Here is a 23,723-nt window from a genome sequence, read left to right as displayed (position 1 = left end):
TGGGGTCATAGGAAGATAGGTATTGGGGTAGGGTGTGTGTCTTGTAGATTGCAGGGTCCAACGGGAGTTTTGGTGGGGGAAGTCTAGATGCAGGAGTTTTCCCTGCTGGCCAGCAACTGTGGCAGTGTTGGGTAGGGGTTCCCAGGGACTAGCTGTGTCCCAGACCCTGGGTCCTAGAGGCAGGACTCTCTGGGAGGGAGAAGAGTCACTCACTTCTTGGTCCAATGATAGCTGGCAGATTGGATTCCTTGTCTCAGGAAGTTACTGGGGTTGCAGGCAGATGGGTATTGGGATAGGGAATGGGTCTTGTAGATTGCAGAGTCTAATGGGAGTTTTCCCTGCTGGCCAGAAACTGAGGCAGAGTTGGGTGGGGGTTCTGGAGAAGGATTGTAAAGACAGGTGTTCAGGAGTAATTAATGCTTCATTTGAAGTCAGAGGGACAACTAGGTGAACGTCAATGTCTCTTTGTACTTTGAGATTCTGTGGAGGCCAGTGCTGAGTAAGGGGAGCCTCTGCAGAGCCCTGGAATTAACATGTTTAGGACTTTGAAGGCCTCTGGTTTGCTAGTGCCATCTGCACTGATAGAACATGATTTGAGAGAGTGATAATTAGAGCCCTTGCTCAGGTATGTTGTTCTGATAACTGAGACTGTCCACTTCAAATGACTGCCATTTTCCTCTAAATTTTTCTGCCTCACTCATAAAATAGGAGTATTTGGGGGCTTGGTTAATAAAACATGTTCAAACTGCTTTTGAGTGCTAGACTATGTTCTATATTTCAAATATATTAACTTGTTCAATTTTTTTCCATATATGTAAAGTACCAGTGAGATGTCTGTTTCATGGGTTCATTCTCAGCTTTCTTTAGGACTAGGGTCAAGGATTTTATAAAGTCTTGACCAGTTTCTGACCTGGACACCAAAACCAGAGCTTTCAAATATTAACGTATCAATCACCCCAGGCCTCTTGCTTTGTACATTGTGGAAATTGATGTCGCAGTTTCTTAGGAAGGTGGGAATCAATCTACCTCAAGATCCATCTATATCATTCTTGGGCATAGGCCCAAAGGACACTTAATCTTTCCACAGAGAGACTTGCACAACCATGTTCATTTCTGCTTTATTCATGATAGCCAGGAATTGAACATTTCCCAAAATGGAAATCTAATACAGTAGAATTTTCCTAAAATATATACATCTAGGAAGGCAATATAACTGAAATTGTCAAATAATGAGGGAGACAGAGTCCTAACTGGCCATGTCTTATAACAAACGAAACTTCCAGTATTGTGATTGGGTTATATCTAATTGAGTTGTTGGCCAAAGAGGTCCCTTGGAAGCTCCAAAATGAGCCAGGCTGTTGCCAAGACAATAGGTTATTCTCCACCAACTGGCAGCAAGGGCCCATTGCTGAAACAATACCTACACAACTCACTGAACATGGAGAGGTTGAGCTGGTGTCTGCACGGAGCCTTCACCCCTACATTCTAGCGTCTTTGGTACTAGTATATCTGTGCTAGTGCAGAGGTTCTCAAACCTCCCAATGCTGTGACCCTTTAATACAGTTCTTCATGTTATGGTGACCCCTGACCACAAAAATTATAATGTTGCTACTTCATAACTGTAATTTGGTTCCTGTTATGGTCATAATGCAAATATCTGAAATGCAAGCTATCTGCCATGCAGCCCCCAAAGGGGTCAAGATCCACAGGTTGAGAACTGCTGTGCTAAGGCAATGATGACGCAAACCCTATGGGAATAACCAACTAATATCTGATTTAACTTTAAGCCCATTCCATGAGATGGAACCCATACCTGACACTGTTTGGGTGACCAAGAACCTTTGATTAGAAAGCCAAGAGACTTAGATTAAACCCAAATATTGCTATTCTAACAAACAAAACAAAACAGAATGCATAGCAATAAAATGACTCCTAATGACATTAGATATAGATCATTGTTTTACTCAGACATCATCAGAGAAATTTCTCCTAGAGAAGATGGAAACAAATACAGAGACCCACAGCCAGACATTATGTAGAGAGTGAGAAACCTTGGAATAGCTGGCCCTAAAACAGATGTGTCCATCAAAACATTCCCCCCCAGGACTCAGGAAACCCTGTATGAGAGAAGGCAGATGGTGTTAAGAGTCAGAGGGATTAGAGGACACCAAGAGACCAATGCCCTCTAACTTAACATGATCAAAGCACATAGGAACTAACAGAGACTGCAGCAGCATGCATAGGGTTCTTCAGGGCTCTGTACCAGGTCCTCTGTGTATATATTATGGCTTCCAGTTTAGTGTTTTGGATCTCTGCTTCTTGTGCTTTCTCTTGGGCTCTTTTCCTTTTGTTTGTTTTGTCCAATTCAAACGTCTTAGTTTTTGTTTTGTCTTATTATATTATTTATCATCCCTTATTAGCCTGTTTGTGTTCTAATGAGAGACAGAAAGGGGGTGAATGTTGGTGGGGTGGTAGGTGGGGAGGAACTGGGAAGAGCAGATGGAGGGAAAATAATAATTAGGATATATGATGTGAGAAAAAAACTATTTTCAATAAAAGGAAACAAAAAGGAAGTTAAAATGAAGCTGAGCATAAACTGACCCAGACAAGAAGCAAATAGAGGGGAGATGGAAAGCAGAGGTCCATATTTCTACTCATTAAAGGAAGTGATCTTGTAGATTAGTTAGGGAAAAGTTCTCCGTATACAGTTCTGGCAGGAGAACCTCTCCCCCTTACAGTAGTTGAAGAACACAGTGGAGGCAGTGAACATGAGAGGCACTGGTAATAGAAAGATAAAAACAGAAGGACAACTCCTTCCTCAGCAGAAGGGAACAGACTTATATATGTCACCGAGCACATCGCAGAAGGAAACACCTCAACTGTGTTAATGACAGTCCGTGCCTCATAGAAACTTGGAATGACTGTTGAATGCAGGCTGAGAATTTTCTGCAGGACGTAAAGACAGCTTTGGTGCAGATTATCCAGGGAGAACAATGGAGGAAGAGGACTACACAGTGTTTCTGCAGAACTCAGCAACAGACCGAGAACATTTCTGACTCACAAAACAAACATAGGAGTTTTATTCCGTTGATTGAGAGGGCCTCGTTCTCCTGGTGTCCTCCATCCCCTCTGGTACTCTGCCTTCTCTTCTTCAGAGTTCCCTGAGCAATGAGAGGAGGGAGCTGATGGAGACATCCCATTTAGAAATGAGTCTCTCTCTCTCTCTCTCTCTCTCTCTCTCTCTCTCTCTCTCTCTCTCTCTCTCTCTCTCTCTCTCTCTCTCCTCTCTCCTCTCTCCATACTATGTGACTATGGGTCTCTGTATTTGTTCCTGTCTTCTTCAGGAGGAAGCTTAACTGATAATGACTGAATAAGGCACTGATCTATGGGTATTTCAGAATAGCAATAGGAGCCACTATATTATGACTTTTTTTTTTTTTTAGATCAGTAATATTTGATTTTTACCTAGGTCTCTTGACTATGTAGTCTCTAGTTCTTGGTCAAGCAGTATCAGGTAAGATTTCCTTCTCATGGGGTAGGACTTAAGTCAGACATGGTTTGGTCACCCCCACAAGTCTGTGACACCATTGCCCTTGCATATTTTGAAGTCAGGTCATGAAAATATGTTTCACATTTATTTATATTTTGTTTTTTGAGCATGACTGTTTTGTTCAAATGTATGTGTGTGCACTGTGTGTATGTCTGTTGACCATAGTGACCAGAAGAAGGTGTCAGATCCCTTGTAACTGAAGTTACAGATAGCCAGGTGTGAGCCATCACTTGAGTGCTGGAACCAAACGTAGGTCCTCTGGAAGAACAGCCAGTGTTCTTAGTCACTAAGATATCTCTCCTGACATGACCGACTATTGTCTTTCTGAATTAATTGAATGATACTCTAAGAACAAAATATTTTTATTTAAATAAAATATCTGTGCTTTCTTGTGTTGGACCTCATGCTTGGAAAAACATGAATGCACAGGTTGACTAAAGCTAGGAGTAATGATAGCATCCATAGGAGAGAATGCTACCATCACTCTTTATTTTATCTGTACTTTGGATGCCATTTTTACTCACTGTTCTTTATCCATGACTAATTTTAGGGCATCATTCACTACTAGGAGAGATTTACTAATTCTTACTTTTCAGGAGAAAATGAAATAATAGTAAATTCAGATGTCTTTGAAAAGTCATTTATTAAGAACTGGAAAGTGGATGTCAGGATATCAGATGTCATTACCATCATAGGATGCTCAGTTCTAAAATGAAGAACGCAGAAGAGTCCTTTCCTTGATACCACACCTTATGATTTTCCTGATGTACAATATCTAAGTATTATAACATAGTGTAAGATCTAGAATATCAGCTCCAAACCATGAAGCAACCACTTCATATCAGGTCATGTTATTGTTGTGACCTGGGCGAGAGACCACCAAAGAGACCACCAGAGACACAAACTCACCAAAATGCAAAAGCAAGGTTTATTGAAGCTGTTCAAGCCAAGGCAGGGCCCTGGTCAAGCCACCCAACACAGCAGAGGATAGAGGAGGTGCCTGCCCCTCTGCAAGCTCAGGTTTTAAAGGCAAAAAACACAAGGAAAATTGTACGAGTACAATTCTGATTAGCTCAAGTTTTAGGGGCTTTCCAGAATTTCTGTGTTATATTATTTGGAGATTTAATCAGTTGTTTGTCAAACTTTATAGATTACCTCTGGCAAACATCCTGACTTTGTTGACCTTCTCCAGAATTGGGGCATTCTATGGTTAATCAGTTGCTCCCAGATGGCTCTTCAAACATTCTGACTTTGTCCTGGGACCTATGTGAGCAGCTCTGAGAATTTTGAAACTCAGGCCTCTTTCCAGATGGGATAAGGGGCTTGCTTGAAATGGGGGCACTTTGGTTCTTCAGTTATGATTGAGAGTGATTGATGTCAGGGCTGACACTGCTCTGAGGGTGTTTACACAGCATGAATTCCATGGATGTGCTGCTAAATGCCTGACATTATCCATGTTCAGGAAGAGGCAGACTCACTTGGTGAACAGACTCACAGTCAGATCACAGGACGGAAATACAGGCTTCTGACACAACCCTAATTCCTTCATTTCAGTTACAGACATTCTGGTCTTATAGTAGGGCTCTTATGCTTAGATTTAGCGTCTCTAATTCTTTTTATTTCATTGCATTCATCACTGCTAATAAGAAAAAAAACAAAAATTTAGAATAATTCCCACATGCAAATAATTTTGTCAGCACTTAACACATATACTATTAATTTAGTCTTTTTGCAACCCCACCCTATGGATTTTATTATTTTGGTTAATTTGGCAAAGCTTGCCTGGTTTTATGGTAGTCTTTCCCTTTATATTTAATTTAATTAGTTTCTATTTTATGAAATATTTATGTATAACCACTTTATAACAGGCATTACCATAGTAGAACATCTTTTAAAATAAGTAAAAACATCTTTAAAGGTACACTGAAAATTAAATGCTTTCTACTATGTCTTGTAGGAAAAAAAAGAAACTCATATGAAGAGCAAAAATAACTGCAACATACACCCTTTTATTGCTCTGCCCCTCTCCACTGTGCATATCATCCTCCAAGTGCAGACATTCCAACTGTGTTAGCATCTCATGCTTCTACTTACTCAGTCATCACATGTTCTGCTGTCCACTGGTCAAGAAAATACATCTCATGTTGTCTTGTGGTGAACATTCACATCCTTATACATGCACACTCTGGTTTCTGTGTTATTTGGAAAAGGTTTTCTGCTGACTTCTGGTTCCCACAAAATTTCCCAGGCTCCAGTTCTGCTCACATTTCCCAACTCTCATTCCCTATCTCCTTTTCCGTTGCTCTCTATGAACTCTCTAGAATAGGCTTTCGATTCACTCTTCTATGGGAGACATTCTAATTAAGGGCTTTCAGTAACATGGTGATTCTACTCTGTCAGTGTGCCAGGGATGATAACAGACCATGCTGTTTGATTTTTCTAACTCTGCAGTGGAACTCAAACTCCAGGATGCTGACACACCCAGGAGTGTTTTCATTGTTCAAAGCGGGTTTTGCTACCCTCCCTCTTTTACTTACTTAAGCTTGAAACCTTTTCTTCTTATCTAATCACTTACCGTGACACACAAATTGCTCATTACTGAGAGCAGTCATTGTAACGCAATTTCTTTAAATAAAGGACTAGTCAAAAAGTTACTTTGAAACCTGTTTTATGAGTTTATCTCTTTAGAAGTGAAGTAGGTCGTCATGGTAAACTGTGTTCGCTTTTCTCAGTCAGAGACCCCCAGTAGCTCTAGAAAAGAGAGGCCTGAGGCATGATTTAAATGAGTTAACAATGCCACTACAGCCAAGGGGAAGGAGCTGGTGTGTTTGCGCTGCTAAAGCTGCAGTTAGGAAGTCAGTATCATCAGAGATCTCGGGAGGATAAATTACAGCAGGAAGTATAATCCAACTGGCCTCTGTATTGATGAAAATGGCAGCGACTTATTACTAGCTAGACAGTTGTACTAGGCTCCAGTGATCTTCAAGGCTTCCTTGGTGAGTCTTCTGCTCTCATACGGGCCAACATTAAATCTTCTGCAAAAGACAGCATCTGCTTTTTAAATAAGAGCCCTAATCCTAGCAACAGGATCAGTATGAGCTCATGGAGGTTAATTAACCCCTTGATGAGTGAATACCAGCATGGCATAATCAACGCTTTTCAACATCACCAGCTCTGAGGTCCATGGTTACAACATTTGAGCTTTTGGAGGAAAGCTTGTTACTCAAACCACAACGAGGACTGCCTGAAGAGCAAAAATGCACAGACATTTTTAACATTTGATTTTCATGGAACTTAAGGACAAAATTAAGATTAGCTGTGGCAGCTACATGACATTTAACTTTGTGTGCTGGGTAAAAATAGCTCAGTAATCAAAGTTAAGGTGACCTAAACTAAATAATCACTGGATATGTTTTCTAGTTTCGGATGAACAATTTCCTAACAAATGCCCCCCCATCCCATCTTGGGCAGAATGCACTACATAATTGCTAAGGATATTTCTTTTTTGACTTATATATGTGTATATGTGAGACCCTCACTCTATTCTCTAAGACAAAGAAGGAGGCTTAAACAAAGATATCTTAATATAGATAGACCCAGGCCAGTTTCAAGCTCCCAGAAATGATGGGCACCAGCCCCAGGAACAAAAGTACAAAGTCAGGAAGAGCCCTCTGGTAACAACTTATTAACAAAAGAGTGCCCCAAATGCCGACAAAAGTCAGGCCATTTGGTGGTGACTGATTAACCATGGGATGTCCCAATGCTTCTCAACTCTGGCTGTAAAAGTTCTAACAGAGCAAACAGACAAACTAAAATAAGATAACACAAAGGCCCAGGAAGATTTGGCCAATTAGAATTGTACCCTTACTAACTCCCCCACAACCTAGAGGGACTCATGGTTTTTGCCTTTAAAAAGCCAGCCTCAGGAAGAAAGGGAACTCCTCCCTGCCTCCCTGCACTGTGACCAGTGAGTGCTTGGGATGAGTTCCCTGCCAGGCTTGTACTGCATGCCAACAACAAACCTTGCTTTTGCATTCTGGACATCCTTAGTCTTTGATGGTCTCACTGGGGGTGATTTGGGCATACCATATATGCATATATTTTAGAATTTTTTGAAATTTATTTCTAAATGTCACTGTTTTAAAAAGCAAAGGTTTGTAGTAAATACACTTGCATGAGCAAAAGTAAAAACTTAGCACAAAAATATGAAATTTGACAGTAAAATTTGAATACAGTGTTCTGGATCCAAGTAGAATAGAAGTAGGCAAGGACTGTGGTTACCTCAGGAGTCTGTGGTCTACATTGAGATCAACCAAGGTTTAGGATAGCTATTTCACATTTACATCAGTACTGACTGGAAGCCAAAGAAATCTATTTAGGCTAGCTGTTCAGAGAAACTATAGGGCTAAACTTTCCTTTAAATCAATTATTTTTAAGGTAATCTGTTCTCTTTTAGTGGCAATTGAGGTTAAATCAAACACAGAGAGCTTTACAAAGACCAAACATCAAATGACTAATTTGACCAGTCTTTGTTCTAGGTCACCTTTAATTTGATTTGCTTTCATGTATTAATTGACATTCATAGATAAATTCTGTCAGGCCAAAGTTTCAACTGTACTTCCAACTTCCAACTGCTCCCAAGCAGAATTAATGATATTTCTAAGTTAAAAACAAAACAAAAAGAAGTAAGTCACTGTTCTCATTTTTCCTGAAAAATGGGGGGACATTTTAACAATGTCATTATTGCATACAGAGGAGTGCACTTATTGACCCACCCGCACAGGATGCTGAAGCAGAAGGATTATGTGATTTTAATATGTCATTCTGGCAACACAAAAGACCCTCCTTCAAACAAGCAAAGCAAAGCAAAGGAAAGGAAACCAAAGCAGAGAACATTTTAATTTTGATATAGATGAAAGACCATTCCTAGCTCACTAGGAGAATGGAATTCCAAGGACACTCTTGTTAGTCTTCCTCTTTGTGTTGATTCATAGCAAATCCACATGTTGGTTCACTTTATTCCATGCTAAAGAAATCTGGACTTTTTGGAGGTATGATAACCTACCCCCACTTTTTCTGTAGACAATTGAGTTCTCTCCCTTCCTGGTCATGAACACTGTATCATCTCTGCCCCTGTCACCTATGGTCTAGATCTCAGGTTCTCACCCTGTGCTCACATTCTCTGAGTACTGGCACCCTCTCAGCTTCATTGCTGACCTGTATTCCTCACCGAACCCAAAACATTTGTCTGGATATGCTGGTTAGGACAAGATAAACTACTTATGCTGTTCACATGCACAAGGTTGAGGATCCTCATCACAGTTCCTCAGAAAAGGTAATTGCACAGTGGGATATAATTATTACTACTCTTTAGATAAAAGACACACTTATGATCCCTTAAATGCCTACAGAAATTCTTCAAAACATTTTCTCATTGGTTTATGTGTCCAATTACATTCACATTCTCCCACATTGTAACTTCAGAGTGACAGCAGAAGATGGGTCTGTACTGTCCCTGCATGTGTGTGGTGTGTGTCACACCACTTGGAGGGTGGTCAGCAGCCGTTCGTCACCATGTTTGTCCTAATGGGACTTGCAGAACTGGTACACTAGGATAACACAGTCACTGTACTGAAAGGTCCAGCCTCGTGGTGTTTACATCGCAGGGACCAATAAATAAGCACACGGCACAAAGCAGGCCACCCTCAGTGTCTGGATTTAAATGATCCCTGGTGATTGTTGGGAAGAAATGTTTTTATGATCAAGCATAGTAACTTTTTGAATACCAGTCATTTTCACTCTTTCACAAGGTAAAATAATAACAATCTCAGGTTTCAACGATGGCCCAACAGTTAAGAGCATTTGCTGCCCTTTCAGAGGACCTGAGTTTGGTTCCCAGAATCCACATTAGGCATCTCACAAGTGCCTATAACTCAGTTTCAGGGTATCAACACTCTCCTGTCTCAGCAGGCTCCTGTACGTGTATGATGTACATAAACTCATAGAGACATACATATGTACACATTAAATAATAAAAACAAATCTTTAAAAATAATCTCTAGTAAATTTTTACAAATATTATCAGAATCTTGGAAATACATTCAACAATCCATCAAGGATTTTTATGTAATAAAATGACTAACTACCCTAATTGTCATCAGAGAGCTTTTATCCAGTAATTGATGGAAGCAGATGAAGAGATCCATAGCCAAGTACTAGGCTGAGCTCCGGGAGTCCTGCTGAAGAAAGAGAGGAGGGATTGTATGAAGAAAGAGAGGAGGGATTGTATGAGCCAGGGGGTCAAGGTCATGAAGGGGGAACCCACAGAGACAGCTGACCTGAGCTTGTGGGGGCTCATGGACTCTGGAGCCTGCATGGGATTGACCTAGGTCCTCTGCATGTGTGTGACAGTTGTGTAGCTTGGCCTGTTTGTGAGGAGGCTCCTAGCAATGAGATCATGACCTATCTGTCGCTGGTGCTTAGCTGGCTTTTGGGAAACTGTTCCTCATGCTGGATTACCTCACCCAGCCTTGATGCATTAGGAGGAGCTCGGTCCTTCCTCAATTTGATGTGCCGTGTTTATTCATGCCCAAGAGAGGCCTACCCCTTTCTGAATGGAGATGGAGGAGGAGTGGATGGGGAGGGAGGTAGATGGGAGGCTAGGGGTTTGAACAGGAGGAGAGGAGGGAGGGGAAACTGTGGTTGGTATGTAAAATAAATAAAATAATAAAAATAAATAAAATGACAAATAGCAACTACCTAATTACTGACCAATGAACTCACAATGAATGTTTTGTGTGCATTCCACACTAACATAGAGAGGGAGGGGCTAATTCCATCTTCTCTCAATCATACAACTATGCATGATAAATTCCAAAAGTGAAAAATTGCCTCATTCATCTGTCTGTGTGCCACATGAATGCCTGGTGCTTCTGGGCCAGAAGAGGATGTCAGATGCCCTGAAACTGGAGGGAGAGATGGTTGTGACCCACCGTCTGAGTGCTGCTAACTGAACCCAAATCCGGAACAGCAGCCAGTGCTCTTAACTGCTGAGCCGAGGTGGGTGCCTGGGTCCAGGTGCAGAAGGCTTAGTTTGGGTGCACAGGATGGAGTTATTCTTGATCCTTTGAATGTTAACAAAGCTTCAAAAATGATTTGATAAATTGTATCTATAGCCTGGCACTGGTGGTGAACACATTTAATCAAAGCATCAGGAGGTAGAGGGAGTTAGTAGATCTCTGTGAGTTCGAAGTCAGCCTGTTCTACAGTGCAAGTTCCAGGATAGCCAAGGCTACACAGAGAAACTCTGTCTTGGAAAAACTTGTGTATAGGACACAATTGTCTGCTGGTCCACACTGCAGGTAGACTCCAGATTCCAGTCACTGTTGCAGACAGTAGGGTGGAGACTGAATCCTCCCTCTCTGTGGTGTCCTTTGCCCTGGTTCTTTCCATCATGTGAAGCCCAGCAGGCTGCAGAAGGCAGGAAGACTGGAGAAGAGAGGCGTGCAGAGGTGTGTACACTGGTGCTCCTGGGTACTTCTCACTCACCAGGTCAAAAGGATTTCCCCTTCACTGTGGGTGCTGGCTTTGGAAGGGACACATCTCAACAGAGCTAGAGGTCTATTCCCTTCTCCACATCCTTTAGAACACTACACATGTGACTGGCTTGTGAGAAGAGGCTCAAGAGGGACACCTTTCCCTCTGTCCCTCATGTCTGTAATGGGCTGCCTGCTGCCAAGAAGTGGGGAGGAAATGGACAGTGGACTTGACCGCTAAGCCTCTGCTCTGAATTAATTTATTTCTTGGTTTTTCTTCATTGGAGATAGCTATCTTAGGATGGATGTATCCTTTGCTTTAATGGTTCCTTAAAACTGAACTTTTATATATACACTCCTGCATATATTGTTCTATTATTACCCATTTTGTTATTAAATACCTAGGAGAGTTGTCTTAAGCAAGCATCACCATCCCCTCATTAGAAGTCTCACATTCATGAAACCATACCCTGGACTTGGCCTCCACTGTCTGTCCAACATCTGCTTCAGTGATTGTCAGATAAAGGACCCAGTGAATCCTTCTCCTATGATTAAACAGCCGTGGGATAAAACCCAACACTTCAGTCACTGACACCCATGAAAGTACAATGGAGCAGAAGAACCCCTGTTGCTGAGTGACATCATAGCCTTGGGATCGCCATATACCAAGGTACTGCTCACATGTGGATGGCCCTGCTGTATGGAAAACTACTGTGCTGCAATTCACATGAAACTGCAGCACACAGAATTCTATGCAGGCTTTGATGATGGTAAAGAATGTCTCCATTCCTGGTTTGTACTTACTTCAACGCACTTCTTTTGGTTAACCACATTAGTGTACAAGACTCTTCCCTGTGTGCCAGCAACATCCTCACGCACCTGATACTCACTCTTTCTTTGTTGTACTTGGAGACAACATGGATGGATTAGCCTATATTGTCTAGCTGTGTGCAGGTGCATGTTCACACTATGACCTGGTTGCCTTCTGCCATATTGTGATATAGAGGAGCTATGTCCTCCATAAGCAACTGGTAACCAAGATGGCAGAGCTGTTGGGACAATTGTGGGTCCTTTGAGAGTTGGGGCCTTACTAGAGAAAGTATGTCACTAGGGGTGGGTTTTGAGTTTTTATATCTTATTTGCTGTTTACTCTCTGCTTCCTGCCTGCCTCTGAACTTCCTGCCACTTCCTGCCATGTCTCACCGCCATGATGGATTCTTATTCCTCTGAAACCATAAGTACAAAACCATTCTTTTATAAGTTTCTAAGTTATAGTATTTTTGTCTGGCAATAGAAGAGTAACTAAGATTCTGCGTCCCTCAGAGCACATCCCTGTCTCTAAGCAATGCATGCATGTAGGTAAACACGCCACTGGTGCAAATTCAGAAGGCCCAGGAGTACAGAGGCATGGATCCCTTGATGCACACTTTTTTGGCTGTGAAGACAGCAGAAATGCTACAGAACATCACTGGGCCACCCCATCCTACGCTTTTTCTTAGACACTATCCCCTCTACACCAGGACTTTAAGGGTGTCTCACAGTTTTACTATGGGGCATAGCTGAAGTCACTCCAGGTCCTGGAACACAAGGTGACTCTTCCCCTCAGGACCATGCTGTTTCCAACCCAAGGTGCTGGATTTTAAGATCTATGATGGGAATTCAGGGTCAAGGCCTCTCCTGGACAGATCATCTGGTGTTTTGTAACAGGGCTTTCACATAGGGAGAAGCATGGCAGGGTACCACAGGGACAATGTCCAGGTTTTGTTGTCTGAAGCTGGATTGCTGTGACCCATGGCCCTTTTCCAAACTAAGCCACCCATCCTAGAATTCCTGTAAGCCACCACTCATTTTTTAATGGATGGGTCAATTTCCAGAAAGCCTTCTTAGGGAGTTCTGAGGTAGAGCTGGAGTAGGCAGAGTGCTGGCTGAGGGCTGCTATGTTCTGGGTGCTGGTCCTTGAATGAGTCCTACAGACTCTCTGAGGCTCTCTGCAGACTCTCTACAGGCTCTTTCAGAGAAATGGATTTGGTCATAGATAGTCTCTTCTTCCTGTGTAACAGCATTCTTCCCAGGAGGGGTCCTGCTCCTGAGAGAAGGAATGGGTTGACTGTGGCCCTCTGACACATGGATCCCATTCCTTAGGGTGAAACTTGAACCCTCTGTCCTGTATTTAAGGTTTTCCAAGTTCAGAATTAGTCTGCAATTCCTAATGTGTGTGCTTTCGTTTTGTTTCCAACTACTCAGGACTTCACACATGCGAGCAAGCACTATACCACTGGGCCATATTCCTAGCCCCACATTCACTTCTGCGTGCTGTATGTTATCTCTAAAAAGAAAATCTTGTCTTTTCTAAGAATGTCTCAAAAATATATTATAGACATATCTATCCCCACTAGCCAGACTTTTATTTTTTTTTACTCTTGGCCCTCCATTCCTTCCCCACCCTCTGTCTCTCTGTCTCTGTCTCTGTCTCCCTCCCTCCTTCCCTCTCTCCCTCCCTCCCTCCCTCCCTCCCTCTCTCCCTCCCTCCCTCCTCCCTCTCTCCCTCCCTCTTCCTCCCTCTCTCTCATCTCTCTTCTCTCTCTTTTCTCAGTAGATTGAAGCCTGTTGGGGAAAACCAGAAAGGCATCAAGTCTATTTGATATTTAGAAGAGGGTGCCATCCTGGTTTCTGGGTATCAGCCACTCCATGAAGCCGCCAACTTGTGAAGAGGGGAGGCTGCTGCCTCTGTCCACAGGTCTGAATATTCAGTTCCTAGGCTCCCTCACTTGGATTGGCTTTCAATGCACAGCCTTCATTCAGTGACCAGAACCAGCCTCCCAGGATCTTCCCTCTACTGACATGATCTCACTAGTCCCCCTTCCCCTGCTAACCCTGCCAGCATCACTGACAGTCCTTGGTGCTCTACAGGCTGCTTCTCCAGTGTTCTGCCAGAGCACAATTCATGGTCCATCCAAAGCTCTCTGTGCTGGACCAGCAGCACTGGCTGCTGCTGTAGACTGGTTCTATCACAACCTCTCCCTGCAGTTCTGAATCAGCACCCTCGCCATGTAAATGTACTCACAGGAATCTTGACATCTTCAAAAACAATTCCTCTCATATCAAACACATCTGGCCTTTGTGTCTTTCATTTTCCCCACTAATCCATCCTACTGGGTGTCTGCTTCCAAAGTTTCCTAGCATGAGCTTAGCTTCTGCATTGGAACTTGACAGTGAAAAAACCCAGCAATTGTGCATCTTCTGACCACTCACAATGCACCATCTCCTTACCTTTCTATTCTGGTCTTTAGTCACATCAGAGTCTACATCACAGTATGTACATATATCATTGTCTCCTCACCCATCCCTTCAAACTCTTGTAATTTGATGATCATTTCCACAAATAATAACAGGCATTTGTAAGGGAAAAGCCAGAAAGAAAGGACTGTAGCATCATTCTGAACAAATGTACATCCACAAGCCATTATCCAATCATCAAACAACCAAAAGTTAAGACCTCCTCAAGTCTCTGAATCTACATTGATTATACTAAACTCTTCTTGGTCATCCTGTTGTTGTCCCAAGTCATGGAGATCCTGTGGTCATCTTTCTGAAGGAGCAGTGCCCTTGTGCTCTCCAGCAGGTCATAGATGGGGCAGCCACTAGGATGGGCCAAACCAAGGCCCAGCATGTGGGTCTGGATGGTAGATGAGCTGGTCAGTCTGGCCACTGGGGCCACCCCCTCAGGGGACGGGCAGAGCCGGTCTGCCTAAGCCATGCCATCTGAGCCAGCTCTGTCTCACCTGTGGTTAGAGGTGGGGCCATCTCTTCCATTGCAGGGGTGGGGTGGGGGATTGTGGCACCAACTCTCACAGGAGTACCTTCTAGGAACTGTCAGTAGTAACCTGGAGAGACCAACTAGGGTTAGAAAATGTTCTTCTCTGTTATGTCTCAGGTTGCTCTGACCACAGGCTCAAGCCATGAGTTTTTTCATCCCTGTAATCCTCTCATGTTGTCTTTCCCACCCAGGGGCTGAGGACATGTGTGAGCCTACTCTGACATGAAGGAGGCCAACTGGAAAGATTCAGACAAATACTTCCATGCTAGAGGGCACTATGATGCAGCCCAAAGGGGTCCTGGGGAAGTCTGGGCTGCTGAAGTCATCAGGTAAACACAGACTGTTGGGACACTGAGCCTTGGTAGTAGGGATTGACTGTACTAGGGGCCCAGGGGTAGATGAACCTTCAGAGAAGGTCATGCCAATCTGTGGCCCCTCCCCCTCTTGCTCAGGCAGTTACTTCCTCCATTCATGTTCAGTGTGGATCCTGGGCTGTGGGCAGAGCCAGCACTCAGCTCATGATGGGTAGACCTGTTTCCAAATGCAGACAGGGAGCGATTCATCCTTGCCTGTCTGGTGATGGTCATTCAGTACAGGGTGGCCAGACTGTCCTAAGCAGGCCTGGGCTTGGCAGGGTCTCTGTTTTAGGCCCTCCTTCCTGGCCCTTCCTGGTTTCCTCCTAAAGCCATTCCATGCAAATGAGAGAACTGGGGTGTCGACTGTGGCCATGAAGCATGGTGATAGATCTCCTCCATGTCTGCTTCTCCAAGTGACGCAAGAGAGGGCATTCAGAGTCTCATGGGCCGTGGACATGAGGATACCATGACTGACCAGGAAGCCAACCATTGGGGCCACAGTGGCAAGGACCCCTATCACTACAGACCTGCAGGACTGCCTGACTAATACTGAGCATCCTCCTTTCTGCCTCAGGAGGCTGTGCTGCGGGCTCTGGGGTCAGGGACATGGGGTTCTTCACTTTAGTGTCCACTGTGGGTGTGGAGGGCCCTCCATACAGTGCACATGTAATAAATTCATAAGAGATGAAGCTTCCTGTCATTGTGTTTTCAGTGGGTGGACCTGTGTGGTATAGAGTCAATACTAAACACATAGAATAGACTATTTAGGCTTAGCTCTTAAGTTCTCAGAAGTTACATAGAGAGCTCTGATGGCTGGCCCATTCCCCCTCCAGGCTCATGTGACTATTCAAGTCCCTGAAGTTACAGAGATACTGTTTTCAGACCTTTCCATGTCATGACCTCCACCCTCTGTGCCTACTGTGTTCTAGCACTTTCTCTTCTCTCACACATTAGTCTGATATTTCTCTGCCTCTGTGGACAGGGACACAACTGTGGGAAGACTGCCGTGTTGGATTCTGCCTCAGACACTGCCATTTCTGTCTCAAATACACATTCTCTCTCTCTCTCTCTCTCTCTCTCTCTCTCTCTCTCTCTCTCTCTCTCTCCTCTCTTGTTCAGGATATTGAACTCAGGGCCTCACACACGCTAGACAAGCAATCTACTACTGAACTATAGCCCCAGTCTGTAACTGTTTATTTGCCAGGAAGGATTGAGCAAGACGGACTCTGCCAAGGCTTGTTGGATTTACAGCTCTCTTCTCATCCATGTTAAGTAGAAAGACAGCAGCTGCTCCATGGCAGCAAGGTCCTGGTAGCCCTACCTTCTCTGGAAGCTCAGCTAGAGAAAGGGACATAGCTGGCACTCTTTTCCAGGGAGTGTTGCTCTTGCTGTCCTCCTGAGATCCATTTCACATATGGTTGGTAAGTTCTAGTGGGGAACAATGATATTTTCTGATGGTTTGCTCTCTAGAGATAGGGTCTCATGTAGCCCATGTAGGACTGGAACCAGCTTTGTAGCCATGGATGACCTTAAACTTCTGATCTTTCTGCCTCCACCTCCTGAGTTCTAGGAACACAAGCCTGTGCTGCTGGGCTAGCTTTGTGTGGTGGTGCTGGGGATGGAAGCCAAGGCTGCAGATACCCTGCGAATGCCGGCTATTGCTTGACTTTCAGCCCCAGCATTTCTGTATCTTTGGGGTCTGAGCTAAGTGGAAGAGGGACTCAGGAAAGGCTGGTTGATCAGCTTTAGTCAGCTTCACTAGTTACAAATCTGGCAGAGAGTCTTAAAGCCCGTTATTCTTGTCCTTGCAGCAGAGATTTGGAGATGAAGAAGGAATGCAGGTTAGCCTGTCTGTACTAGTCAAAGAGTGGGTCTGTCATTTTTTGATTGAGACAAGGCTCATCTGTGTAGCTTTGGCTGGTCTAGAATTTGCCTAGTAGACCAGGTTGGCCTCAGAATAAGGTATCCACCTGTCTCTGCCTTGGAGTTCTGGGACTGAAGATGTGTGTCCAATGCCCTGCCTGTGGGTCTGTTTTGACTGCTCTTTCTTGTCTTGCAGCACCACGAGGCTTGCCACAATCCTTGTCTTTTGCTCTTTATTCGCAGGAGTCAGTGGTGATGGCTGGTATTCGTTCTTCAAGGAAGCCATACAAGGTAAGAATTTGGATAGGATGGGCACATTTAACAATGCCAGGGATGCCCTCTGAGCAGGGGCCATATATTTGTAGGGTGCATATACACCTTTAAAAATTACAAATGAGTCAGGGCAGGGGTGTGGCTTTCTGTGGCTTCCCCCTTCTACACTAGTCACTTGGCACCCTCTGAGGGACATTCAGACACAGTTGACAAGGTCCAGCCTGTATTGATCCAGAGGGATCAGGATTTCCAGAGAGTGTGCTCCACAGAGGGAATTCACAGACAGCAAATTCCCCCGTTTTGGAGTGTAAGTGGGCACTCAGTGTGTCTCCAGAGGCACATGAACTTAGTAAACGTGCACATAACTGCAGATAGTACTTTCTACAAAATTCCCATCCTATTCTGGACAAACAGCCAAGAGCAAGCATGCAGAACTCCTGGAAATTCATCATTGCCATGTCATGTATTTCAATACCACAGTCTTTATATTCTGCACTGGTCACCCCACCACCATGTTGTCCCCTCAAACTGAAGCCAAAATACAGCCTCTTCCCTGTGCTACTTATCAGGGATTTTGTCACTAGGGTGAGAAAAGTCGTGTTTTTGGAGTGACCGTAGCTAAAGCACATTGACCTTCTCTTCTCACTGCACAAACTGTCCCCACATCTTCACCTGGGGTGTCATTGTCCCTTATTTGTGCTCTTACATGGCAGCTTCCTCTCTTCTTTGTGCAGAGCACACACAGATTCATGTAAGTCACAGCCCAGGACACAGAAACTGACAATAGTCCCTCCCAATCCAGTCCTTGCAGAAGTACCCTCCTTGTGGTCACCAGGGAAGCCCTTCCCTGGGGACATGCACTCACCTCCATGGACCATTTCAAAGGATTATGCTGTGAAGAGTGGAATTGTGGAAAGCCACACAAAGTTTGCATTCCTCCACTTCTGCAATGACCCCAGGGTCACCTTTGTAAGTTTCCCTCCTGTATAGGGACTTGGGACTTGTGGAGAGCCTATCGGGACAATCTAGAAGCCAATTACCAAAATTCAGATAGATACTTCTCTGCTCGGGGCAACTTTGAGGCCCAACAAAGAGGAGCTGGTGGCATCTGGGCTGCTAAAATAATCAGGTAATGGTCCTGCCGCGTCATGCTTCTCACTGTTCCAGCCTGTGGTCTCTCCTGCTGTCTGTGCTCGCAGGGTCCGGGTGGTCTGCAGAGGAAGAAAGGGAGGGAAAGGATGGAGAGTGGGGATGGATCCACTCACAAAGACAAAGTGGAACCCAAGAAGGGGTTCCTAATGCATCTTGTCACAGGGAGTGGAAAGGACAAGCAGGCTGAGGACCTTGCCCAGGAGGCTGATATTCCCTCTTCCCTGTGCCTAAGTTTTCACTCCTCCAGTATGTTCTGGGTCATTTTTTGTTGGAGAGGAGGAGGGACCTTGGAGGTGGGGCTGTCTCACTCTGGGATTCACCTCTTGTCTCCCTTCCTTGGCTTTCAGCACCAGCAGGAAATACTTTCAGGGTCTCCTAAACCGGTATTATTTTGGAATGAAGGACCATGGATTGGAAAGCCTGGAATCTACCCAGAAAGCTGAGGAATGGGGTCGAAGTGGCAAAAATCCTAATCGCTTCAGACCCCAGGGCCTGCCTGAGAAGTGCTGAGCGTGCTACACAGGCTGCACTGAGGGGACCAGGCAGTGAGCTGCATCCTTCTCCCCTTGTTAGGACGTCACTGGTGTCCACAGGAATCACAGAGAGATGCCCACCAAATACTTTGTGGATGGAATTTGTTGATGGAAATGGGGAACTGTCAGAAATGCTTTCTGGGAAGAATTGCTAGGTATCACATAGAAGATAAGTAGAGGAGGAGCTGTGACCACCAGGCAGTAGTCTGAAACCACGCAGGGCCCTCACACAACCCCACCAAATCTGCTCTAGCCTTTGGACACTCCAGCTTCCCCTGACAAGTAGGCCTGAGGTAGCAGAGTGTTGCCAGCCATGTCAGTCGCCTCCACAAGTGAAGTTTGCTCTGAGATGTGTCCTGATCAGCTGCCCATCAATTCCTCCTTGATATAGATCAGATGTGTGTCCCTATGTCCACAAGATCTGCTAGTGATACCAGGGCCTCTCTGTTTATGTTTTTGTTGGTCCCAGGCTTTTCTGTGTAGTGATGCCACTCTGCCTTATCAGTTATGGCTTAGGCATGGTCTGATGTCATTCCTTGTCTCCTGTGACCTCTTCATATAGAGAAGTACACCAACTTGACAAAGCTTCATCCTAACCTTTGAAATCCTAACCCTGACACTGCACTGGGAATCAGGGATATAGCTCAGTTGACAGAGTGTTTGCTTAGCATGCACGAATCCAAAGAAGGATCCCCAGAACTATGTAAACCCGGTGATGGTATCTACTTAAAATTCCAGCACTGGGGACATAGGGGATGACAGAGCAGATATTCAAGGCCAGCCCTGCCTATATATAACGAGTTCAAGGCCATCATGGGATAGGTGAGATCCTGTGTTGCAACCAAATACACACACACACATACACACACACACACACACACACACACACACACACACACTGTTTTCTCACCATATAAAGGACAAAACACCACATCCTGAAAGCTGTACACTTATGTACACACTGACAAGATAAACATGGTTGCAACTAAACTAAGATAATGGTCTCTTATCATTCAGATCCTTATACTCAATGAGAATGTTGTGGCCTTATTAAGATGTTTTTTGTCTTGTTTTTGAGTATGTTCAAAAAGAAAAAAAACCAATTTATTCCTATAGGTGTGACTAGTTTCATCAAAGCTGTGTTGTTATTAGTAAACTTAAGGCATATCCTAATTTAGTAAATTCATAATCAGTACATGTATGTTTGAGATTTGACAAAGCATGAAATTAAGCTTGCTCTCCATTATAGCTACTGAGAAGAAACAATAAATGTTCAGTTATGGTGATGCTTAACTGTGGTTCCACTTGACTCAGCATTGACATACCTGGGGGAGCGGCTGTGAAGAGGGCTCAGCCTGTAAAGTACCTTCTGCACAAGCATACAGACCTGACTTTGGACCCACAGCACCCACACAAAAGCTGAGCACTGGGTGTGCATCTACAACCCAGGTGCTGAGGAGAGAGACAGAGATGTGCATATCCCTGGGATTGGAGGTCAGCCGTCCAAGCCCAAAGACTGAGTTTCTGGTGCAGTGAGAGCTTCTGCTTTAAAAACAGAAGACACCAGATAGCAACATCTGTCTTTCATTTGCATGTGTACACATGTGCACCTGCACACTCACACACAGAGAGACACAAGCACACACACACACACACACACACACACACACACACACACGGATAAATATGTACCCCTCACATTAAAATAATGTTTAAATATTAATTTTTAAGGTACTGGGGTTACACCAGTTCCTTTGGTAAAGTCTTGCCAAGATGTGTGATTCCCTGGGTTCTATTCCTAGCACTGCATAAACTGGATTTAGTGTCTCTTGATGTGTGGACACAGGAGAATCAGAAGTTCAAAGTCATCCTTGGTTACATAGGGAGTTGTAGATCAGCCTTTGATAGTGGAAACAATGGCTCAAACACAAAAACACTACAGGTAAATGATGGAGTTGTAAACAATCATCGCAAGTGAGCTAACCTGGAATCACAAAGGCAAACATGCTTTACCTCTTTTGTGGATGTTATCTCTGAATTTGTGTTTCAGTTAGAATTCCCAGAGTGGAGGGATCAGGAAGGCACAACAGGTGGGGGATAGCTTTCAAGGAGGAGAGGGCAGTCAGTTTTCTCTGAGGGTGTGGACCATGGTAGGTGGACCACACTCCTGTGGAAGAACACACATCCCAGATTTGGAGGACACAAATGGAACTTGGTGACTTTAAAAAGACGGAGAGCATGGAGATGGGTGCACAGGGAGGTGGGAGGTGGATCTGGAAGAAGCTGGGGGGTGAATATGATCACAAAATTCTGTGAAATTCTCAAAGATTTCATAAAAACATTACTTTAATAAGAAGAAGAGAAAAGGAGAAGAGGAGTGGGTTCGATGGATGAACAGATGAAGATTCCTGGCACACAAGTCTCACAGCCTGAGTTCGATCCCCAGAGCCCATGTACAGGTGGAAGAGGGGAACTGACCCCACAGATACCCTTGGATCTCCACAGCTGTGGGGTGATGTGTGCCTGCACATGCGCTGACCACCAATATAAAGATTGGGGTTTGGAGTGATGGCTCAGTGCTTAAAAATGTAGTGTGCTGCTCTTCCAGAAGACCTGAGTTTGGTTCCCAGCACCACATCGGGAGGCTCAGAACCACCTGTGATTCCAACTCCAGAGGATCTGGCTTCCCCTCTGACCTCAGTGGGAAGCTGCATTCATGTGTGTTCACACATCCATGTAATTAAAAATAAAATAATAAAAAGGAGAAAATGAACCTGTTTCTGGCATTAGTAAGGCACAGTTTTAAGTGTCTCTCCAAGAAAGTTTTCAGAGAAGAAGAGGGAAAGGCCCTCCCTAAATGTGGGTGACACCATGGCATGATCTCAGATGGGCACACATAAAAATAAACAATGAATTAAATCTAGTTTAAGTAAGTAAAGCTTAGTGTGTTTCTGTTGCTCTATATAGTATTACCCCTGGAAACTTTATAAAATGTAGAAGTGTATTTAGCTCATGATGCTATAGGCTGGGAAGTCCAAGGGTGGAATCTGGTCCCTGATGAGGGTCTTGTATCTCATCCCCTCTGAGAACACCACACTGAGAGACAAATCAGGTCTGGTAGCTCAGTTCCCTTCCTCTTCTCACAAAGACATTAAAGTCATCACTGGGTCCCATCCTATTAACTTTTCTGATCCCTACTTACCTCTAAACCTTCAAAACCCACTGGCAGCTGAACCTGGGGATGAAATTTCTAACATCTTTACCTGTAGGGGACACATCCACATTGGGATTCTGTCAGGAAAGAACCCAGTGAGACAATTTATTAAGGGATGACAAGGTGCCAATAATGTAGAGAAATGAGGCCAGGCCCATTTATTGATCCAGAAGTTACCTGTGGGTGGATTGACAGTAGCTCATCAAGACCCTAAAGACAGGTGGTCCCTGTATGCAATGTGGAGGACAGGGAAGAGGGAAGGGGAATGACAGACAGGCAAAGGCAGAAATCTTTGTGGAGAAAATCATTAATGATATGAATTAGGACCTTTGGATGAGGGACAAGCTGGGTTTTGGTGACCCCTCTTTGAAGGAGCTATGTGAACAAGTCATTAAATCTCGCTCACTTCCCTCCCCCCAGCTCCTGCTAGGGCTCCCCACTGGCCAAACTAAACAGGAAGGGGCACAGAGCAGAGTCAGGGCATCTGTGCAGGCCATCCTCCTAGAGCAGATGCAGAGGGAAGAAGGGCAGAGAGCCTCTGGGGAAGTGAAGGGGAGCCCCCTCAGGCTGGGGCCGATTTCCCAATCTGAGTGCTTGGCTTAGCTAAGAGCAGCCAAGTCAAGTGTTACTGAAAGTGAAGCAGTGACCCGAGGGTGCCATCCAAATCCCCTCTCCCCATCTCAAAGTCCATGTCTGAAAAAGTCCTAGATGCTACAGGGACTGGGAGAGCTGTGTGTGTGTGTGTGTGTGTGTGTGTGTGTGTGTGTGTGTGTGTATAAAAGCATGCCTGGCAGAGCTAGATGAGCAGACTGAAATTTGGTTCTCTTTTCCCCTCCCCTGTTACTATTTCTTTGAGAATTTCCCACGGAGTACTTTATCACCCTCTTCCTGCTTAGCCTTTTGTCAACTAGACACGAGCTAGAGGTACCAGGGAAGAGGAGCCTCAATAGAGAAATCTCTCTCTCTCTCTCTCTCTCTCTCTCTCTCTCTCTTTCTCTCTCTCTCTTTCTTTCTCAATTTTTCTTTCTTTCAAAGCAGGTTCTCACTATGTAGCCCTGGTTGGCATGGGACTGGTCATGTAGACTAGGTTGTCCTCAAACTCACAAATATTCTCTGGAATTCTGGGTTTGAAGTTGTGGGTCATCTTGCCTTGCCTTGTTGGGCATTTTCTTGACTAATAATTGGTGTGGGATGTCCTAGGCCACTGGGACAGTGCTGCCCTTTGGCAGTTGGTACTGGGTTGTATAAGAAAATGGAGCTGAGCAGGGCAGTGGTGCTGCATACACTTAATCCCAGCACTCTGGAGGCAGAAGCAGGCAGATCTCTGAGTTCAAGGCCTATGAGGTCTACAGAGTGAGCTCCAGGACAACCAGGTCTACATAGAGAAGCCTGGTCTTTAAAAAATAAAAACAAAAGACAAACAAACAATC

General features: G+C 44.4%; 1 protein-coding gene across 4 annotated transcripts; it reads left to right on the top strand.

The window, feature by feature from the left end:
• Nucleotides 1-10,496: 10,496 nt before the first annotated feature.
• LOC118575144 (serum amyloid A-4 protein-like) lies at nt 10,497-20,372 on the top strand. Of its 4 annotated transcripts, none has more exons than XM_036175814.1 (7): nt 10,497-10,609; nt 11,491-11,755; nt 13,682-13,822; nt 15,094-15,231; nt 17,365-17,412; nt 18,385-18,523; nt 18,894-20,372. In XM_036175814.1, exons 4-7 carry the CDS (start codon nt 15,165-15,167, stop codon nt 19,054-19,056), a joined length of 417 nt encoding a protein of 138 aa, XP_036031707.1. In that variant the 5' UTR covers nt 10,497-10,609; nt 11,491-11,755; nt 13,682-13,822; nt 15,094-15,164; the 3' UTR covers nt 19,057-20,372. The 4 variants fall into 4 exon arrangements, with proteins under 4 accessions (XP_036031707.1, XP_036031706.1, XP_036031708.1 ...); XM_036175813.1 differs by having other exon boundaries at nt 13,679-13,822; XM_036175815.1 differs by lacking the exon at nt 13,682-13,822.
• The last annotated feature ends 3,351 nt before the right edge of the window (nt 20,373-23,723 follow it).

The sequence above is a fragment of the Onychomys torridus genome, unplaced genomic scaffold (assembly GCF_903995425.1).
Source record: "Onychomys torridus unplaced genomic scaffold, mOncTor1.1, whole genome shotgun sequence".
Lineage (NCBI taxonomy): Eukaryota > Metazoa > Chordata > Mammalia > Rodentia > Cricetidae > Onychomys > Onychomys torridus.
The sequence above is the reverse complement of the archived record's forward strand: the minus strand, read 5'-3'. Positions and strand labels throughout refer to the sequence as shown.